This window comes from Pongo pygmaeus, chromosome 8, assembly GCF_028885625.2.
Source record: "Pongo pygmaeus isolate AG05252 chromosome 8, NHGRI_mPonPyg2-v2.0_pri, whole genome shotgun sequence".
NCBI lineage: Eukaryota > Metazoa > Chordata > Mammalia > Primates > Hominidae > Pongo > Pongo pygmaeus.
Window position 1 is genome coordinate 83,248,917 of NC_072381.2, and position 22,007 is coordinate 83,270,923.

At 40.3% G+C, this 22,007-nt stretch overlaps 1 protein-coding gene across 6 annotated transcripts in view; it reads left to right on the top strand.

Moving 5' to 3' along the window:
* The window catches only part of FAM13C (family with sequence similarity 13 member C), a 122,692-nt gene that overhangs the window by 40,124 nt on the left and 60,561 nt on the right, over positions 1 to 22,007 (top strand). For all 6 annotated transcript variants that reach the window (XM_054436361.2, XM_054436360.2, XM_054436359.1 and 3 more), the window contains one exon: positions 19,745 to 19,808. In XM_054436361.2, the coding sequence (XP_054292336.1) occupies positions 19,745 to 19,808 (64 nt within the window). The remainder of the gene's footprint in view (positions 1 to 19,744; positions 19,809 to 22,007) is intronic.

Sequence of the window (22,007 nt, forward strand, 5' to 3'; positions counted from 1 at the left end):
TGATGACTATCTCTCTCAGCAAGAAGAAAGTCAACTATTATTCCCATGCATATTTCAAAATAATATAAAAGCAAAACAAAACAAATAAAAACCAAAAAAAAAAAAGTCATTCATGCTTGTGTATGGAATGTATGGTGGTCCTGTAGGGGTAGATATTTAACAGAGACCAACAGGGGAAAATGGTGTTAGCAATTAACCTTCTCAAAGATGCTTGATGTTCAGTAAACTTAAAACCGTTGTGTATCCCATTTTGTATTTCTCTTCCTCTGCCCCTTAGCAAACCTTCGTAGGATCCTAAATACCTTGTTGTCTTTTTCTCCTCCCCATCTCCCATCTTTCATGTCCCACTTTCACAGAATTGAGCCTTCTGACCTAGCAACATTCCAGACTGTTCTGTGCACTGCTGTCAGCAATCGCAGGATCTGGTGCTAAGTCACATATCAGGAGTGCTGTGAGGGCAGTTATGTCTAGTACTCTTAGTTAAGTAACTTTTAAACTACAATTATTTATCACAACCATGGTGACATCACCAAGGGACATTCTAATGGAACTGTAAAAAAATCCATCTCGAAATATTACAGGGATTGTGAAATTTGATGAACTAGTGAAATGAGATCCGAGGCTAAAAATAACTTTGAATCAGGTAGCTCATATTCCTGATAACCTTCCTCTTCTGTTTTAAGCAGGCATCTGGCCAGGTTTGGACATATCATGCCAAATAGAATCTTGATAGAGACATGATACTGTGATGGGACACTCCAGACCTAGGTCTGATTCAGAGTGAAGGAATAAGCCAGGCTAAGTCTCAGCAGGTGTAAAATGCCACCTTCTTTGGGGCAGTGGGTTGGGGAGAATGCTATTAACATAATGAACACTGTAAGAAAAGGAAGAAAGATCTCTCTGTAGCAACAGGCCACCTTACTCCTTGGGGTCACACATCATTTGGGTGAGACTCGAAGGAGTAGTCAGTCTTCAGAAAATTAATCCATCTTTGTAGAGGTGAGACTTTGGAGCGGATTGAGGTCATGAGGTGGGCATTGATCTTTTCACGAATGCCAAATAGTTTCATACCTACAGCTCTCAGAGTCCTCATGTTGTATATTGGGCTCTTTTGAGCACAAGGATCCTTTATGTATTTATGAGGATGAGACTCAGGAAGGTCTATGAATCTGTTTGCCCAAGTGTCTGTGTATATATACTCTATTATTGCTACTGTAATAACTGACCACAAACTTGTGGCTTTAAACACAAATTTATTATCTCATAGTTCTATAGGATAGAAGTCCTACATATGTCTCCCTGGGCCAAAAAAAAAAAGGTGTTGGCAGGGCTCCATTCATTTGTAGAGGTTCTAGGGAAGAATCTATCCATTTCCATACCTTTTCCAGTTTCCAGAGGCTGCCCACATTCCATGGCTTATGGTCCCTTCCTCTATTTTCAAGCCACTAACATTGCATCTCTCTGATCATTCTTCCGTAGTCACATCTCCCTCTGATCATGGCTGAGAAACACTTTTTGATTTTAAGGATTCATGTGAATAGATTGGGCTCACTCAGATAATTTCCCTATCTTGAGGTCCTTAATTACATCTTCACAGTCCTTTTTGTCACATAAGGTAAGGTGGCAGAGGAGCAACAATGATGAAGACATGGACATCTTTGGGGAGCTATTATTCTGTCCACTACATGTATGTTTATTTTTTTCTAGTGAAAATCTCTAAAACATTTATCAGACTCTCATATGGCACATATAACCCCAGAAAATATTTAGAAACCCTGTCCTAATGTCTTTCTACCTCCAAGTTTGAAAACACATGACTCCAGAGAAGATTCAGAACTGTTAAATCAAGGTTAGCCTAAAGCTGCCTCATTACATATTTTAAGTTCAGCCTAAAGGTTTCTCTGTACATTGTGAACTATAACCTAAATGGAGTTGTATACAGACTGTAGCCTACTCTTGTGCCAATCACCAAGTTGTGGCCAAAGGTGGCCAGCTGTTCAAACCATGTTCAAATAAGGCAAAGGCCGAGCTGTAAAGAATCCGGCTGTTTCTGCACCTCACTTCTATTTTCTGTATGTCACTTTCCTTTTTCTGTCCATAACTCTTCTTCCACCATGTGGCTGCGCTGGAGTCTCTGAGCCTACTCTGGCTGGGAAGGATGCCTGATTCACGAATTGTGCTTTGCTCAATTAAACGCTTTTAAATGTAATTCAGCTAAAGTTTTTCTTTTAACAGAACCCTTGTCCTAATGTCTTTCTACTTCCAAGCTGGCTTGCTCTTCTGATTTCCCTTAACAGAGCCAACCTCAGATACAGTTAAAGCCACTTCCATCTTCTTTCACTGCACCCTTCCTCCCATTTGCCATGCCCCGCCCTTCCCTGTATTATATTCCTTGGCCTTACAGTGCCACACATTAGAGGTCTCAAATTTGGTGTCCTACAGGTGTATCTGGTGTGAAGACATATTTGGCTTGTACAAAGTTAAACTATTTTGAATCAACATTTTAAAATCAAGAGTTTTTACAGATTTTTGGCTTTCTTTGGAAGAGTCTAAAGGAGGGATAACCCAGGGCCTACATTCCTCCAAGGCAACAACTAGCTGGAGCTGAGGAGTAGATTTCAATTTTTTTCACAATTCCTACATAGCTCTCCTCATTTATTTATGCTCTTTGCCGAGCTTCTATAGGCATTTGATTTATAATGCCTGCTTCAATCCTTTTCTTCCTGGCAACTGCTGCTCCTGGGGACTCTGTAGCTCCCTGGAGCTAAGTCCTCCTGGATGAAAATGTCTTATCATATGGTGATGGCTGATATTGTCTTAATGCCATCTTTTCCCCAGATGACATGTTTTCATTTTAATGTGGACTTTCAGTGCATGAGTGGAAGGGGTGGGTTATTATACTACTCTGGCATACTCCTCAGTACCTGGTATTTTCAAAACATGTAAAATTAAAGAACTGCAGTTAGTTAGGGCTGGAAGAAACCTTAGTAATCATTTAATACAACTCTCTTTTTCTTATTTGACACCCAGTGAGGCTGTGATTTGCTCAAGTTCTCTCTTCCCTTGATAATAGAACCAAGATTAGTACCATCAATCTGTATTGAGTTGCCACTTAATGAATATGCATTAGTTTGACTGATTTTTAGAGCTAAATCCAGTGCTAATCCTGTAAACCCTCAGATATGACAAAGGGAAATTTATGAATGTAAGAGAATATTAATGCAGTTGGGGAATTCTTACTAAGCTAAGTAAATTTACTTTTGATAATAACTCACTTATATTTAAAATATTGTATTAAAATTTATGATGGCATTAAACCTTTAATGTTGTTAAAGACCTTGTCTGTATAAACAGGAGCTATTCTATAGCATTGTCTTACTGTTAATTAGGTTGGTGGTTACATTGTAAGTTCCAGTTCATTGGCCTCTTCATCCAGATTCCCATGTTACAGGAGGTTGAAGATCCTTAGCAAGGATAATGGCCTTGGATGGCCTCCACTATTTTTTGACATTCCAGATGAAAGAGAAAGCTGTGGGCTTTGTTGCTTTATAGAAAGAGGAAGTTTTGTTGGCAGCAACTTTTCTATGGGGGATAAATCCTTTCATCTTTTGTTTTTGAGATAGACTGTGTGTGTGTGTGTGTGTGTGTGTGTGTGTGTGTGTTTGAATAGCTAATTGTTTCTTACTTAAATGTTTTTCATAGAAGTAAGCAGAGTCTTAATGAGTTCTGCTAAACAGAGACAGAATGAATAAGAGAATGAGCACTGAGATTTTTAGTATTAATAATACAAAAGACATATCTCCCTTCTTGGACTGTACCTGATCTCTGCATATTTCTAGGATGTTCTTCTCCTTCCTCATTAGGGTGCTCCTAGGGTTTTGTTTTGTTTCTTTTAAAAGGGGAGCAGGGATGAGGTAGAGATAAAAAACAGCTTGCCTTCACAGTGCTTTGAGACTCCCTGGTATACGGCTGGATAATGAGTGGGTATTGACCTAGTTCATGTTGAGTATCCCACATAGAAAGGGAGCTGGAAAGGAGGGCTCTCCTTCACTGCCCACACCCACTGCCTCCCTCCGTGGATGCAGAAACAACCTGGCGGAAGGGAAGAACATTCAAATGAAGAGATCCAGGGTCTTATCTCACATCTATCAGGTGACCATGGTCATTTCACTCAAATTCCTGGGCCCCCTCCTCTAACATAAGGAATTTGGGTCAAATGATTTCTGGAGCTTCTTCTGGCTCTAACATCGAAAATGCTCAACACTCTAGATATTTAAAAGATTAGACATGGGAAGGCTATAGCTTAAGAATACGAGATCCTGAAGATACAGATAAAAATAATTCCCCCTCCCCTGCTGTAGAGCACAAAAATCCCACACCCAGTTCGTAAACTGCTGATTGAAAAAAGAGCTCACGCTTGATTATTTTGGAAATGAAATCCTCCTTTTTTGTTGTTTTTTAAAGGAGGTTACCCTTGGTCATTTGATAAATTGTTAGCACTTTCACTAATAATTTGGCATAACGATAAAAGGGAAACTTAGAGACATTCTCTCATTCAAAATGCTACTACTACCACTACTACTAATAATAAAATAAGTGAAACATTGGAAAATATAGAGAATCCCAAGGATGTAAAAATGACTTGTTATCTTACCTCCCAGATATAACCACTATTACCATTGTAATGCACATTCTTATATTGTTGCTATTGTTTTAATGTTATAAAGAGAAATTGTGTATGAAAGGGGCTTCTGGATGCATTGGGTTTTAAATCTGCTAGAAGCACTATTTACTTCAAGCAAATCCTAGAATAGAAAGCTAGATAAGAATGCATTATGATTATACAATAATCATGTATAGCAGTGTGCTTTTCTACATAAGACCAGTAAGATGAGTAATAAGCAGTAGGTTAATTATCACAAGGTTGATGATTATTCATTTATGGCTAAATTGAACAAATTTAATTTTCCATAACAAATATTCTAACATACAATTTCTATAAGAAACATGTTTTGCAAGCTTTGGTATCATTATAGGCCTCTGTTAGAAATTATATTTCTAGGGGACCAAACAGGAAACTTTGTCCTTAACATCCGAACATCTTGGAAAGTTTCTTGGCTTAACATAAAATAGGTTTAAGAGAAATTTCAATAATGATTATAGGAGACAGAGAATGTATAAATTTAAACCTCATTTAGAACTTTGACCAGCTGGTTAAGTGTTCGGTGTGCCTGAGGCCACTAGAATGGGGCTAATCTTTAACTTACTCTTCATCTTCCCAATGAAGTCATGGCTACTCCCATATTTCTGTTATAGTTATTTGTCAATGAGGTATTCCTTTCCAAGATTTACATTAAATACTACACACACACACACACACACACGTTATGTATAGTGACATACACATACACAGAGAGCTCCTACTCAACCCTCCATATGTATTTTTTCTTATATTATTAATGCTAGATTAAAACATTTTTGGGATTAGATAGATAGATGTATACATACATACACATATATAAATTTGTCTCTAAGAATATATTATACATAATTACATTGCTTTATGTTACATTATATTATACATTGCTGTATATTACATTATGTTATACGTAATTGTATTACATTGCTATGTAACTTGTTTGTCCTGCTTAATATTATATTTTCCATATCATAAAATACACTATAACATACGTAATGGCTGTAAAATACAGTCACGTACCACATAATAACATTTCAGTTAACAATGGACATGTATGATGGTGGTCCTATAAGATTAAAATACCATATTTTTACTGTACCTTTGTATGTTTAGATATGCAAATACCACTGTATTACAGTTGCCTAGAGTATTCAGTACAGTAACATGCTGTAGAGGTTTGCAGCCTAGAAACATTAGACTATACCATATAGCCTAGGTGTGTAGTGGGCTATACCATCTAGGTTTCTGTAAGTACACTCTCTGGTGTTTGCACAACAATGAAATATCCTAAGGATGCATTTCTCAAAATATATCCCCATCACTAAGGGATACATGACTCTATTTCCTTTTATGGATATACTATCATTTATTTTAATGAAATCTAAAGTATTTGATATTGCAGTTACTTATAGGATTTATATTTGTATTTATTGCTGTAGTAAACATCTTAAAAACAATATCTTTATGTGCATCCATTATAGTTTTCTTGGTTTGTGTTTAAAAGTCAAAGTCGTCTAGGCATAGGATTTGGAGTAGCTAACTGAAATGAAACTTAAGATTTAAATTTTTAGCCAGGCACACTGAGATTACAGCTCACACCTGTAATCTCAGCACTTTGGGAGGCTGAGGCAGGCAGATCACTTGAGGCCAGGAGTTTGAGACCAGCCTGGCCAACATGGTGAAACCCCATCTGTACTAAAAATAAAATACAAAAATTAGCTGGGCATGGTGGCACACACCTGTAATCCCAGCTGCTTGGGAGGCTGAGGCATGAGAATCACTTGAACCTGGGAGGCAGAGGTTGCAGTGAGCTGAGATCATGCCACTGCACTCCAGCCTGGATGACAGAGTGAGACCTTGTTTAAAAAAAAAAGGGATATACAATTTTCAGTTGTCCGATCATGGAAGAAGATAGGAATATAATAGACAACTAGTAACTTTGAGAGAACTAGATAAATTCGTGTGGCTAGATTTCTGTATGTGTTGGAATCATAGGATGGTGGCTCTGGGTGGAATGTTGGAGACAATCCAGTTTAATCTCTTCCCCTTCCTTGTGTATTCACTAGATATTTCTGTTTCATCCACTAGCCTTCATGGTGTTCTAGTTCACATTGTGCTAAGGGCAAAGTGCTTCTGGCTCTAACATTCCCAGAGGACATTTGGAAGTCATGTGGGGGATGGAAAAATTCTTTGTTGTGTGGGATGCCTCATTTATGTCAGGGACTCTGACACCTTTGGCTCTAGCCCACAGAATGCCAGTAGACATCTCCAGCTTCTGTAATAATCACAAATAGCCCCCAGATTTTCTACATGGCCCCTAGGGGACATACCATCACCCTGTAAAAACACAAAAACAAAACAAAACAAAAACCCACTAAATTTCATGATAGATACCTTATCTAAAACCATGTTTTATGTGACTATTAACATGGGGACATGATCTATTTATAAGTGGAAAAAAGCAGTTACATAACAGTATCACAAGATGTTCCTATTTTTGCTTAATATGTAATTATTTACAGAAACATATACTAGCAAGACATAAATCCATATTTTAGTGGTGGTAATTTTGGGGGGAGATGAATTACAGGTGATTAAAACATATTTTTTGTGCTTTTACTTTCCAAGTTTCCCTGCTAGCGATCCCCTATTAAGCTTGTAATTGGCAGAAAGTGATAAGTTTATATAATTTGCGAGACAAGTAATAGTACCTACTGTTTCTCTGGCTTTATTTGTTTAGTAACAATTGAATCTTACTTTGGGACAGACATGACTATTAGGAGAATATTAGGAGAGAACAGGTTTATTTTTTATTTTTGTTAACTGGGAAAACTTAAAATGAATTTTCAGTGACACTTGCAGCCTTTGTGGTTTAGGTCACTTGGGATCAGAAACCAAATACTACAGATGATTTTATAGGTTTAAATAATGTTTAAAACCATAATTTGTGTCATAGGTGCCTCTTTTCTTTGCCTCAGTAGAAAGTCTCTTCTTATACTCTTGAGCAGCATGCCAAGCCTCTCAGGGGTCCAGTAGCACAGAATTCTTATCAAGAGCACTCTGATGACCCTGCAGATGCAGGGACTAGGGAAATATCCAGACCCATTTAAGTGGGGGTGGGGTCCAAGGGGAGAAAGATTGAGAAGGGGTAGATGCAGGAATAAGCCAGCTGTCGAAGTCTTCTTAGTGCCTTAAGTTTAGCACAAGAAAACAGTTTTGGCCAAACCCAGCCTATTGAATAAATCTAAAAACACATAATAGAGCCCCTGGAAAGAGCCTAGGAAGTATCCAAGATACTGTAGTGTAAAGAGGAAAGGCCTTCGCAGTATGCAGACCTGGATGCTAGTTGCTAGTTCCAGCTTTGCTGCTTCCTTGGACAGATTCCCTAACCTCTCTGGGCTTTGATTTCTTCAGATGTGTGATGGAAATGATAATATCTACTTCCCAGAGCTACTGCTGCGAGGATTAAATGAACTGCATGTTCAGCTTCATTCAAGGTCTGGCCCACAGCAGGGGCTCAGAAGATTAATGTTGCTATTCCGTAAGAGAGGAGATCCTTCCTCCACGAAGGTTTTTGCTTAGCTCCACAGTACTGATCTATGGCTTGCCAACACATCCATCTTGCTGCTAGTGTTCTCTCTTCTCTCCACCATTTATCTAAATTTTCATCTCATCTCAGAGCCCAGCTCACTCCCAGCTTTTCATGCACCTTCTCTTTTCTCAATAGCCCATGTTGATCTCTGTAGTTAGAACATGTTCAATGTAACTAGACACATGGTACTAGTGTTCAAAGAGTTTGGTTTATCTCTTCAAATAGGATATATGCCTATTTTCTGTAATTCTTTTGACTATGAAGTTTTCAGCACAGTGCTGAACTCATAGGTTCAGTAGTTTAGTAAAGTTTCTGCTTATTGATTCTTAGGTAAGCAATCCCATGGAATTCTGGTTTGCCCTCCATAATCTCACGCCTCTCTTGGCCATATTTCATTATGGTCCTTTATATACCTGGTCCTTTACAAGCTCTAGTTTGCTTTTGTGTACTCTGGCTAAATTCTTGTGCTTTCATATCCATCCTGCACAGAGCCCAGATTACCTTCATAGATCTGTTTTTCTGCACATCTTTAAGCTAGACCTTAGCTTCTCTCTAGTTGAACCAAAAACTATGCATACCTTGGACAAATTGGTTTCCCAACTCAATCTCAACTGAATTGCCAGTTGAGATTCCAGTGATTTGGACTCTCTTGCTCAACTTGGACATGTGATTCAGACAATTTCAGAAAGGTTTTTAAAGGGGTTGTACATGACAAAGTGGTCCTAGTTGGCCATGAATAGTCATGGTTGGAAAAGTGGGGATCAAGAAAGTGGTTGTTTTCAATGTGTAATTACTGCCAACCTTGCTGATCTTGCTCGTGTGCAACAAAGGAGACACAGGCTGTTGCATGACAAGTGGTTGTTTCTTGGTAATGTGGTTGGTATTCTCTGCAAACAATGGAAACTAACTGTGTTTGATTTAGGCAAGGAAAGGAATCTAAATGAAGGCTATTGCTTAGCTTAAAAAATTGAACTAAGGGCAAGTATGTTTTGGGAAGGATAAGAACCAGGCCTGGTCCATGGATTTCTGGAATCACAATGACAGGGACATGTTTCTCTGAGGTGTTATCACTGGATGATCCCATGCTAACACAACAGCTTTTCATTCCCGCTCAAGTTTTGACTTCAGGGAGAAGGAACTAACTGGCCTAGTTCAGGCCACATGTTTACCCTTTCATGTAGAATTGTGGAGAGCTAGTTTCCCAAGGGAAAGGGAGGTTGATGTCAGAAGAAGTGGATTGGAGATGAAAAATGCTGAACAGATGAAATCAGTATAGTGTTGGGTGACTTGGCGTGGGAAGAACCTGGAGCTGATGGAGGAAGAGAACTAAGAACCAATTTTAAGGGTCAGAAAGGCTTGGTGTGGCTTGCCAAACTTAACTGAGTCAAAGGCATGGAGAGACCAGGGCTCCTCCGACTTGCCTCCCTGATCATTAACTCACCCTTGCTCCTCAGACCGACACTGATCCAGGTTCTGTTCATCTTGTGTCAAGTCGCATCAGCAAAGACAAGTAAAGCTGGAGTGTACTGAACTGCAGAGAGAATGTACCAGATGATGTCAGAAAGGTTGGTGGTGGACACGCTGCATGGGGCCTGGTAGCCTGGGTGTTGATCCTTGGATTTTGTCTAAGTCTAGAGGAAAACCACTGGAGGTTATAAACAGGAGTGACAGACTCAGATTGACATAAAAAGATCACTCTGGGTACTGTGTGTTGTACACTATACTGTGTGTTGTACTCAGGGGTACATCTTGGAAGCTAATATATCATCCCTGTGGAAGGTGCTGGTGACAATGAAGATGGAGGGAAGACGACAGGTGAAGGATAGAGACTCGTGACTCTTTCCTTTTGGGAGAGAAAGAAAATCTTGAATAGGGAACAGGCAGCATTTAGGCTTGATTAATATTAATGCCTACTCAAATCCCCTGTGCCTTGAAAAATATTCTTCTGTTCCAAGAGCTAACCTGATTGATACTTTAAAAGTTAAAGTGTTGCAAGTCTGAGTATCAGTTGTAATATCACAGGAGCCAGTGTGATACATAGTTACAAATATTCATCAGCTATTCACCTGTCATTTAAATTCCGCACCCCCACCCCCCGGCTCATCACTTGTGACACTCTGTGCCCTTCACTGCATCTGTCCCTGATCTAAATCTTCATTTATGTGATTAGGTTTTTCTCTTTCCCCCAACTGTAAGCTCCAAAAGACAGAGATTGTGTCTACTTTGTCACCGCTTTCTTACTTGAGGTTCCTCTTGAAGGTGGATTCTGATAGATAGGAGGAGCTGGGTACAGGAAGGTGGTCCCAGGAAGCAGCAACTAGGGAAGGAGGAAGAGCCCACAACAGGTGTGTAACTTGGTAGGTTGCCACTCTGAGCAACTGGGGTCTGTCTGAGGAACTGTGTAGGCAGTATCTCAGACTTATCCCTCTGAAAGTTGAGGAAAGGGCTGCAGCATTTATTCACACACACACACCCCCACCTTCTCTTCCGGCTTCGGGCTGCTCCCAGGGGAGTTAAATCTGCCACCCATGCAGGCTGAGGGAATGAGCCCTGTCTGGCAAAAAACCTTGAGGCAGAAGAATGAAGAAACTTGGCAGATGCTTGAGGTGGGCAGAAGTGTCCTTGGAGCTGAAGTATTGGTTACAACCACTTGTCTCCTGGGCTGAGCACTGCCTGGCACATGGAGCAGGTGTCTGATCATTATTTACTAAGTGTATGGAATGTATTTACTAAGTGTATGGAATGAATGAGGTGATGCAAGCAAAGTGCCTTGTACCCTGCTCAGCAAACCAGGTGCTGGTATAATTATTATTCCTAATAATGTCTTATTAGGGCCTCTGCTCTCACTCATTCACCTGCTGGATCCTGTGTCCTCAATATTCCATCCAAAATGTGTTCTTTATGGTTCACAGTGTCTTTTAAACCACACCCATGTCTACTTTACCTCCACTCTGCCAATTCTGAAGCTGGCCCTGTGCACCTGACTCACTGCTCACCCATTCTCTGGGCATTGCTGTGGTCTTGGCTGCTTCTGGTCTCTGTTCCAGCTCACCAAAGTGAGAAGTGGTACCTTTTCCAGGACAGCTGGGCTGCCCTGTATTTGGAGTTTTTCATGGTGTTTTGAGGGGCACAGCCTTTCTCTCTTTGGTAATGTGTTCCCTGGGGGACCAGGCCAGAAACGCCATGTCACTCCTATATTCAAAGAAGTTCCTCCCTTGCACCTTTTAGCCACTGGTGTCCTCCCAGGCTGTTGCACTTGGACCTTTAGGATAGCGTTCCCCAATTAGGAATCCCCTAGAGTGCTTGTTAACTATATGTCATCATCCTACTTTTCTGGAAATTCTGATTAAGTAGGTTTGGGTTGTGGCCCAGGAATCTCTGTTTTAATAATACTGGCTGATTCTAATCTTCAGAGAAGTACAAGGTTGGAGGTGGTGGTTGGGGAAGTTGGCTTCTGGGAGGGTGTACTATTGGGGATCAGTGTTCTGTTTCTAGCTGAAGCATCCTTGGATGTTCATTGGCCTGGACAAGTGGATACATGGGTTGGGAAGTCAGTTTCTGAACATCCATGGACTTCTAGTTTTGTTTTCTTTCAGTAGTCTCTTGGGGAATAATTTTAAACACTGTGGCTTGGTTTTTTTTAATCTTTGAAGTTGGCTGCTTAATATTTGACCTCAGTCCTTTAGCAGACATTTGGTAAGAACCAATAAGAGAATGTCTTCAATGTGGCTTCGACTCTCTAGAGAAAGGAACTTTCTATTTACTGGTATTAAGGGCTGTTATTGTTTCTAATAATATTACTGGAATTTATTGGCATCTTGTCTGTGTCTGCATATAGAGCTATTGTTTGTATATAAAACATGTTTTGCTCAGAGGGTTGTCCTCTTGGGATATACCTTTTGTTTTCAAAAGAGTTTCAGGAAACACCAGTCATACAGCCAGCCAGCAGTCATCCGGGTATACATTAGTGTATCCCACGTATTGCTTTCTAATAGAGAGGCTCAATTTTTTATGCAGTGGAATATCCTGAATTCTGAAGATGTGATGGGAGTCAGCACTGCTTGGTTCTAAGGCTCTGATTCTATGTGAAGTATTCTGAAAAGTGTGTTGGATGCTCTCCTTTTACTCTTTCTGCCCAGGTTTTCTAGGTCATGGGTTCAAAAGCTACTAATTAATCTTTCATAGTTCTCTTCAGGGAAGAAATGCGTTTGTTATGGGAATGAGAGTCATTCCATCCTCTAGGCTCTGCTAGCATGCTATAGGTGGAAGAGGGAGCATCAGTTATAATTACTTTACACACTCAGTAATATATAAGAATTGGCAGCTGCCCATAACTGTAGGATGAATACGTTATTTACAAACATATGAGTGCCTACTGTGTGTCATATGTCAGACTTGGCCCTAGAGATAAAATGCTAAGCAAGGCTCCTATGGTCCTTGCTCCACAGTGCTCACTATCGTGAGAAAGAAACAATCAAATAATTACACAAATACATGATTAAGAACTGAGACCTGCTGCATAGCAGAAATTAGAAGATCAGAATACAGTGAGAACATATATAAGAAAGGGAGACCTGATTGGGAGCTATCTCGCATCTAAAGTATGAATGAGTTACTTAGGAGAGAAAGTGGAGAGGGAGCAGCATTACAGCCACATGTGAAGGCCTGCACTGGAAAGGAGCATGGTGCATCCACAAAACTGAAAGAATGCCAGTGTAGCTGGAGTTCAGAGAGGGGGAATGATGCAAGCTAAGGTTGAAGAGTGGGCAGATGCTAAATCCTTCAGGGTGTCATACGATACTCTCAGAATTTTGAGTTTTAAGTATAGTGTGCAGAAGGGTAGTGAAAGATCTTGTGTGAACGGTGGCCTGAGGCGGGTAGAGGGGAAGTAGAGAGACCAGGGAGAAACTACTGTTATTCAGGTAGTTCAGATGAGAGGTGCTGGTGGCTTGGCCCCAGATGGCAGTGGTAGAGATAGAGGGGAGGGGACAGACACAAACATTATTTGGGATAAGAAATTGAGAGGCTTGTTAATAACTTGGTTATTAACAAGAAAAGTGTTAGATAGCTGTCAGTTGTCTTCCCTGAGCCATTGGCAAGATGGGGAAGCTTTTCACTGAAATAGCAAACACTTTCCTCTGCTAATTTAATTATAGATAGTTAAAACATTGGTATAAATATACAACTGTGAGCTAAAATGTGGCATTTTCACAAATTATCACATCCTGCAGTTTGACACTGTCCTTAGGCCAAGAAAAATATCTTAATGCTTGGTTAGTTTTATTGTTTTGAACTCCAGTACACCTCCTGCGAGGAGGCCACTAGAAGATGACCCTACAGGCTGACTCAGCACGAGCTTTAGGGTTCCAGCAAAGTGGGAACATCAAACATTTTTAGAAAAGTTGTATTTCAGTGGGCTATCCACAAGTTTGTAGTCATAGGCTATACACAAGTTTGCAGTTTGAATCCAGGGAAAGCTCTTTTCATATCAGCACAAAATCAAGTTTTGCATTTCTCTGTTGAGAAGTATTTTTTACTTTGAATTATACAGTGGTGGCAGCAGTGGCAATGGTGGTGCTGGTGGTGGTGCTGGTGGTGGTTGGTGGTGCTGGTGGTGGTGGTGGGGGTGATGATGGTGGTGATGCTGGTGGGTGGTGGCAGTGGTGGTGGCAATGGTAGTGGCAGTGGTGGTAGTGGTGGTGGCAATGGTGATGGTGATGGTGATGGTGATGACGGTGATTGTGGAGGTGATGGCAGTGGTTGTGGTGGTTGTGGTGATGGTGGTGGTAATGGTGGTGGTGGTGGTGGTGGTGGTGGTGGGTGATGATGTTGGTGATGCTGGTGGGTGGTGGCAGTGGTGGTGGCAATGGTAGTGGCAGTGGTGGTAGTGATGGTGGCAATGGTGATGGTGATGGTGATGATGGTGATTGTGGAGGTGATGGCAGTGGTTGTGGTGGTTGTGGTGATGGTGGTGGTAATGGTGGTGGTGGTGGTGGTGGTGGTGGGTGATGATGTTGGTGAGTGGTGGTGATAATCATGGTGGTAGCAGTGGTGTTGATGGTTGGAGATATCACATGCTCATCACTACTGAGGGCCATAATTGGGATCTGAGGAGTGCAAGCTGCATTTCTCATTGCCAGGACCTGGGCTAGAGGACAAGCTTACGTTGGAGTTAGCACAGTGCTATGACTGGCTGACTCATTTTGGTCCCCTTTAGAAGCATGCATTTGATATATATTTGCTTAGTTACTTTCGTATTATTGTTTTGGACACAGGCGGCAAGAGAATTGGAGGGAGTGTTCAGTGTGACCCAGTTTTTGTGTGTAGGCCAGCTTCCAGGAAGGATTGTAAATGGTTCAAGCAGTATCTTTAAGGATCTTAAAAAGAAGGGAGTTTGAGATGGCTAGCTACTGTTCCAGTTCTCCATCATTCATTGCTAAACTCCAGTGAGAAGCTTCATTTATTTTTCCTCTTCTACTATGACCTTTATCTTTTTCAATCCAGTGGCCTTTTCTTTTCTCCCCTTCTGTTTCTATTTATCTCTAGGAGACTTTGAAACTTTGTAGCAGTGTGAGCTTGGGCCATTCTCCTGCATGTCCTATTCTTCTTGCCTTGCTTTCTTTTTCTCCATAATACTTAGCATCTGGTGCACCATAGATAATCACTGGTTTATTTCTTTTTGTTCTTCTTCCGTGAGAATATAAGTTCCACAAGGGCAGACTTTATTTTATCCACTGCTTTGTTCCCAACACCTGCAACAGTACCTAGCACATGTTTGGTGTTTAAAAAATACTTGTTGACTGAATGGATGAAGTATTTAACTACCCTTTCTCCTATCAGGTGAAATAGATAAAATAATGATAGTCTCATATGATGACCTTGAAGATTAAATAAAATAATGTAAGTAAACTGCCTGGACGACCCACTCTGGGGTAGTAAGGGCTGGTGAATTGAAGTCATTCTTCGGTCTAGTTCTTTCCCTCATTTATCCATCTCTTGAAAAGATACATACTGAGAAGGTGCTAGGTACTTTTCCTAGAACATAACAAAGCAAAAAGTGATGCAGAATCTGCCCATATGACCTTATCTGTGGCCACTGTACACCATCATAATTATCATCACCCCCCTCCTCTGCTGAACACACTTAGAGTGCCCTGTTCTAGGGTGAACCCTGGCCAGACATTTTTTACTTCTCTATTTCAGTCTCACCTCAAGCTTCAAATATCTAAATCTGAACTCATGAATTGCCTCTCTTTATGAAAAACATTACATGTTTTTCTGGCTTCATTAAAAAAAAGAAACCTGCCATTTTCCTTGTCACACAGACTCAAAAGTTTGTAATAATTTTGATTACCCCATCTCTTTCACTCCATACTTTGAATCCACACCCAAGACTTCTTGATTGCTTTTATCCTTGAAAAATGTCTTTTATCTGTCTCTACCTCTCCAGTTTCTCACTACCATTATTCTTTTTTGTTTGTTTGTTTTAGAGATGGAGTTTTGCCTGTCACCCAGGCTGGAGTGCAGTGGCAAGATCTCAGCTCACTGCAATCTCTGCCTCCCGGGTTCGAGCAATTCTCCTGCCTCAGCCTCCTCCGTAGCTGGGACTACAGGTGCACACTGCCATACCTGGCTATTCTTTTGTATCTTAGTAGAGGTGGGGTTTCACTCTGTTGCCCAGGCTGGTCTCGAACTCCTGAGCTCAGGCAGTCCACCTGCCTTGGCCTCCCAAAGTGCTAGGATTACAGGCATGAGCCACCACCCCCGGCCTCTCACCTCCATTCTAATGTCAACCCTTTTGCCCTGATGCTTGATTTGCTGAAGTGGCTTCAAGACTCAGCGTTCATTAGCTTTATCATCATTTAAGTTTCACTAGATTCTAAGTCTCCTTAAGGCACTGCCTCTGATTGTCTATTACTGTTTCCCCAACACTGGACCAGGCACACTATAGACATTCAGATGGTTAGTAAATTAAAGTACCTTTGATGCTCTAGACTACAGTTCTCAAACTTGTTCTGGAGGTTTATCTAATGGTTAACAGTAGTTTCCTTGGAAGATCATGTGAGTATATTCTACGTAGGCTCTTCTCTATATCTCACTAATATATACCATATATTTTTAACAAAGTATATTTCTGCTTCCTTCCACGAATGTTTGCTACTTGGTTATTTGTTTTACCATCTGCTGTCACTCATCAACAGGGAGCTTGCACCAAAGCCCTAGAAAAATTTGTATTTGAAGAGTGTAAACCAGTAAATATTTTTTCTGTTAGAGAATACCACTCTTCCATTTTGCTGGTGCTACTCTATAGAAAATATAGTTTGAGAACTACTGAGGGTTACGAAGAAACTACGAGCCATTCAAAGTGTTAGATGTTACTGAGTAGGGTGGATTAACCCCTGTCTCCAAGACTGCTTTTGCCTATTTTGTGGGAAAGAGCTATTTTGTATTTTCTGATGCACTGAAATCACTGTTTGTGGTTCAGGGGATTGATGGATATTAGATGTGTGAGCCAGCAGTCTTCCTCCTCACCCTCTTTTTCCCCTTGAGCTATCTATGCCTGAGCTTGTAGTTGGGAGCCTTAGTCTCTCTCCCACCCAGGAGGGAAATGCTGGTTTGTTCAGGCATGAAGGACATTAGTCTGACCTTCACAATTTTCTTCTATTACCATCTCCTTAACTTTTCTCATTAGAAATTGTTTGCACAGTAAGCAAAGCTTGTAGAGTAAAAAAAAATTGTATTCTTAAGAATATTTTAAAGAAGTTAGGCTCCTGGAATTTCTAAATGTGCATTATGACATTTAGATATTGACCTTGTTGCCCATTTAGAGGACATATATGCTTTCTTCAGGATTCAAATTGGAGCAGAATAGTAACTGTAAATAATTAGGTCCCCAAAGAAATCTTTTTATAAATGTTAACACTGACAAATCTCCTATTCACTAAGATAACTGGCCTTTTTATAAGGATAATAACTATAAGTTAACATGTTTATTATATAATAGCATTCAGACTGTCTCAGAAAAACTTGAATTCTATTTAACAGATGACATTGGACCATAGAATTTGACAAATCATGATTTGGACCTAAGGATCTTTCAACAGTGGAGTTTTGTGTATTTTGTTTTTGTTTGTAAGCTAAAGAAAATTGACTTTGAGTAGATATGCCTTAAATTCATTTTCTTCTGTTGTCAGCCATGTAGTGGCAAAACCCAGCTTCACCATGTGTCTTAGTCCATTTAGTGTTGCTCTTGCAGAATAACTGAGGCTTCATAATTTATAAGGAAAAGAAATTTATTTGGCTCACAATAATGGTCACTGAAAAGGCTAAGATTGGGCGGCTGCACCTGGTGTGGCCCTCAGGCTGCTTCCCCCATGGCAAAAAGCACAGGGGAGTTGGCTTGAACAGAGATCACGTGGTGAGAGAGGAAGCAAGAGAGTGAAACCAAGGAAGCCAGACTCTTTTCAACAAGCTGTTCTCTAGGGAACGAATGCCTTCCCTTCCCCTTCCCCTTCCCCTCCCCCTCCCCCTCCCTGTCCCCCTTCCCCTCCCCCTCCCCTCCCCTCCCTTCCCTCTTTTTATTTATTTTAAGTTCAGGGTACAAGTGCAGGCTTGTTGCACAGGTAAACTTGTGTCATGCGGGTTTCTTGTACAGATTATTTAATCACCCAGGTATTAAGCCTAGTACCCATTGGCTTTTTTTTCCTGATCCTCTCCCTCCTCCCACCCGCCACCCTCTGAAAGGCCCCAGTGTGTGTTGTTCCCCTCTATGTGTCTCATAGATAGATGTGTTCTCATCATTTAGCTGCCACTTATAAGCGAAAATATGCGGTATTTGGTTTTCACTCAAAATTATAAAAACTCTGGCAGACAACCTAGGCAATACGATTTAGGACACAGGCCTAGACAAAGATTCATGACGGTGATGCCAAAAGCAATGGCAACAACAGCAAAAATTGACAAATGGGATCTCATTAAATGAAAGAGCATCTGCACAGCAAAAGAACCTATTGACAGAGTAAACAGACAATCTACAGAATGGGAAAAAATTTTTGCGAACTACCCATCCCTCAAAGGTCTAATATCCAGCATCTATAAGGAACTTAAACAAACTTACAGGAAAAAAACAAGCAACCTCATAAAAGAAGTAGGCAAAGGACATGAACAGACACTTTTCTTTTTTTTTTGAGACTGAGTCTCACTCTGTTGCTCAGGTTGGAGTGCAGTGACGCAATCTCGGCTTATTGCAACCTCCACCTCCCAGGTTCAAGCGATTCTCATGCCTCAGTCTCCCAAGTAGCTGGGACTACAGGCACCTGCCACCACGCCCACTAATTTTTGTATTTTTAGTACAGACAGTGTTTCACCATATTGCCCAGGCTGGTCTCAAACTCCTGACCTAGTGATCTGCATGCCTTGGCCTCCCAAAGTGCTGGGATTACAGGCATGAGCCACCACACCTGGCCAAACAGACACTTTTCAAAAGAAGACATACATGGAGCCAACAAACAAATGAAAAAAAGCTCACATCACTGATCATTAGAGAAATGCAAATCAAAACCACAATGGGAACAAATTTATTTCTGAGTAAGAGCTCACTTCCATATCCCTCCCCTGTCACAGATCCCATGACCCAAACCCCTCCCAACACTGCCACACTGGGGATCAAATTTCAACATGAGTTTTGGTGGGAACAAACCACATCCAAACCATTGCACCATGGTACCCAGCAAATATTATAACATGTATTGTGTAACTTAAGAGATAGGATGAAATTTCCATAAGCTGTCTTCAGCAGACAAATGGTATCTTTCTGCAACTGTATCAGATCACATTCATTCAATCAAAACAATTATTGAATTTTTAATAGGTGAGGTTTTAGCAGTATAGAAAATAAACATAATCAATACCTCCTTGGAGCTTACACTTTACTGTGGACATGCAAATAAGTGTATAATTTCAATAGGAGGAAGTGCTAAGAAGAAAATGTACAGGACAGTATGCTAGAGAGTGAGGGTGAGGGCATGTCTTGTCTAGTTAGGGAAGCATCCTTGGGGAGGTGCCCTGTGAGCTGAGCCGATGCATACATGGTGATAAGGTGAATTGTATGCAGATCCCAGGGGAGAGCAGTCTGGGTTCAGGCACAGCAAGTGTGAAGATTTGAATAGGGAGCAAGCACTATATGTTCGAGGAACAGAGAGAAGGCCAGGGTGGCTGGAGTGTGGTGAACAAGGGTGAGAGTGGTAGGAGAGGGGCCCAGGAAGGCTGTCAGGGTTCAAGTGCTATAATGTGCTGCAGGCCATTGTAAGGAGTCTGTATTTTATTCTATAGGCTGTGGGACACAACCAGGAGTTTTTATCAGGGGTACAGCCAGATTTGTAGCCACCAGCTTCACATGTACATCACTGAAAGGTTTATTTTAAATGGAAATAATTTTTCTTTGTATTTTATAGAATAGACCAGAGGACTGCCATTTGGCCAAAGGATGCTTTTGAAACTCGGCAGGACTTAAATGAGGTAGGTGCAATCATTACTGGTTATAAGAACATGAATTAGCCAATCATGAGATTTACCATTCTTTTTCACAGTACTAGGAATTCATTCTCATGAAAACTTAGTATTTTTACTTTTAAGTGAACTTGTAATACTTATAGTTCTTTGTTCAATTAGTAATGTTTTTCCTTCTTCCGGAGCAAACATTTAAAATATTGTTTATGAGGTGGCTCGTGATGTCTTGGCCCTAACCCAAGTCCAGCAGTCATTTTATTACACTCTTTTCAGCTTTGCTTCAGGATTGTATAACCGTGGCAGTGACAGTTAACGTTTGTAAAATTTTCTCTTAATTTTATTTTGTCTACATCTCTGTTTTTCCTAACAGCTTCTGCCATTTCAAACATAATCATACTTACTGTTTATCCACTGAGAATGTTATAGCTTAGTGTTTGCAATGTGATTTTCTTAGACTTTGAGACATGAAGCCATATTTTCCAATCCAAATCATTTCCCACCAAACTGGATATCAAGATGTTAATTAGCTTGTTCTGGATTTTCTTTGGAATAGGTAATTGAATTCTCCTGTATGAAATTAATGTAATATAATTATGATATCTATTATAATGAATGCCTTTGTTTAAGACATTGGTTTGGAATACTCTGTCTGGCTCTTCTTGTCCGCATTGTAAATTAAGTAGTAGTGGGTGGTATTTAGTACGTCTGATTAGGATCATAGCAAAGAGAATGAAAAGACCTGATGATCAGATGCCAAAAAGAGAAATGATGGGCTTTAGGCAAATTGTTTATTTGATGTTTTGAAGATGCATCCCTCCCTCCTCTTCCTCTCCCACCCCACAAAAAGGGTATTTCTCTTAATTTAGGTGATTTTATTTTTCTTTTCTTTCTTTTTGGTAGAACTTGGTAGAAATAAATATCTAAAGGTAAACCAGCTGCTTGGTTAAACCAAGTTAAATAGCTAAAGTGGTAAAAAATGTCCTAAAGGTAAGAACACAGAATTGTTATTTTTGTGTGTGTGCATACAGACAGGCTCCAAATTCTACAATCTTCCTCTTAGTAATGAGTGAAAAAGAGTTTAAGAGAAAAGAGGCAAGAACCTGAATCAGTGAACACAGCTGTCTGCCCCACTGTGAACAAGCAAAATGCTAGTTGTAAAGGAGCAAAGGTTTGTTTTGACATAAGTGACTAGCAAAATGAAGTGATTGTAAGAGTCAACTCACGATAACTTTCAAGTATTTGGGAGAAACTGTTTTTTGAGCTGCAAATCCATGAGAATGCTGAGATCACTTGAGCATTCCTAAATCGCAGTTGTGAAAAGCTATATCTGAAAACCTGCTTTTCTGTATTCCTTCACTACATTGTATTTGCAAATGACATGAAGTGTGCCAGCTCACTGCACTGACTGCCTGAGCGTAAGAGCGCTGGATGGAAAAGTCTGTCTGAAACAGCAGGCAGCGCCATATTTTAAACGTGTGCACTTCCATACAGAGGTAACGCTGCTGATCCAGACTGGTTGAATACAGTATGTGCTGACAGTGTTTTTTTTTTCCATCAGGGGGTGAACTATATAGATTGACCCACATTCTTTCACGCAGTTTCTGTTGTGGCCAAAATTTGGGAAACCAGAAAAGACCTTGGGGAAACTTGAAGGAGGTGCAGTATGAATGGGACGGAGACCATCAAGGAGGGTGGATGTGTTCACACTCATGGATTGAAATGTCCTGTATCATTCCCAGCATTTCTCAACTTATTGAACACCAAACTTTTTTATGGAAGAACCACCTAATAACATTTCTTTAGGCGACAGAGTCCCTATGGAACACAAATGGGAAATACTGCTATAATATTTTTAATGGGGATAGAAAATATATACAGAAAAGTGCACAGGTCATAGGTATACAGCTGAATGAATTCTTACAAAGTGTGCAACCAGCACATAAATCAAGAAACAAAATATTACCAGCATCCCAGATGCCTCTCTGTAATTCCTTCCAGTCACTACTCTCCTATGAAGATAGCTAGTATTTTTTAGTGTTTTATTCATGGATTACATATGCTCTTTTGTGTCTGGCTTCATTTGCTCCATATTATATTCATGATTGGTATATAGTCATAGTTTTGGTATATTCATGTTTGGTATATAGTCATAGTTTTCATTTGCCTTGCTGTAACTCATTGTGTACTTGTTTCTTGTTGTTGACCAGA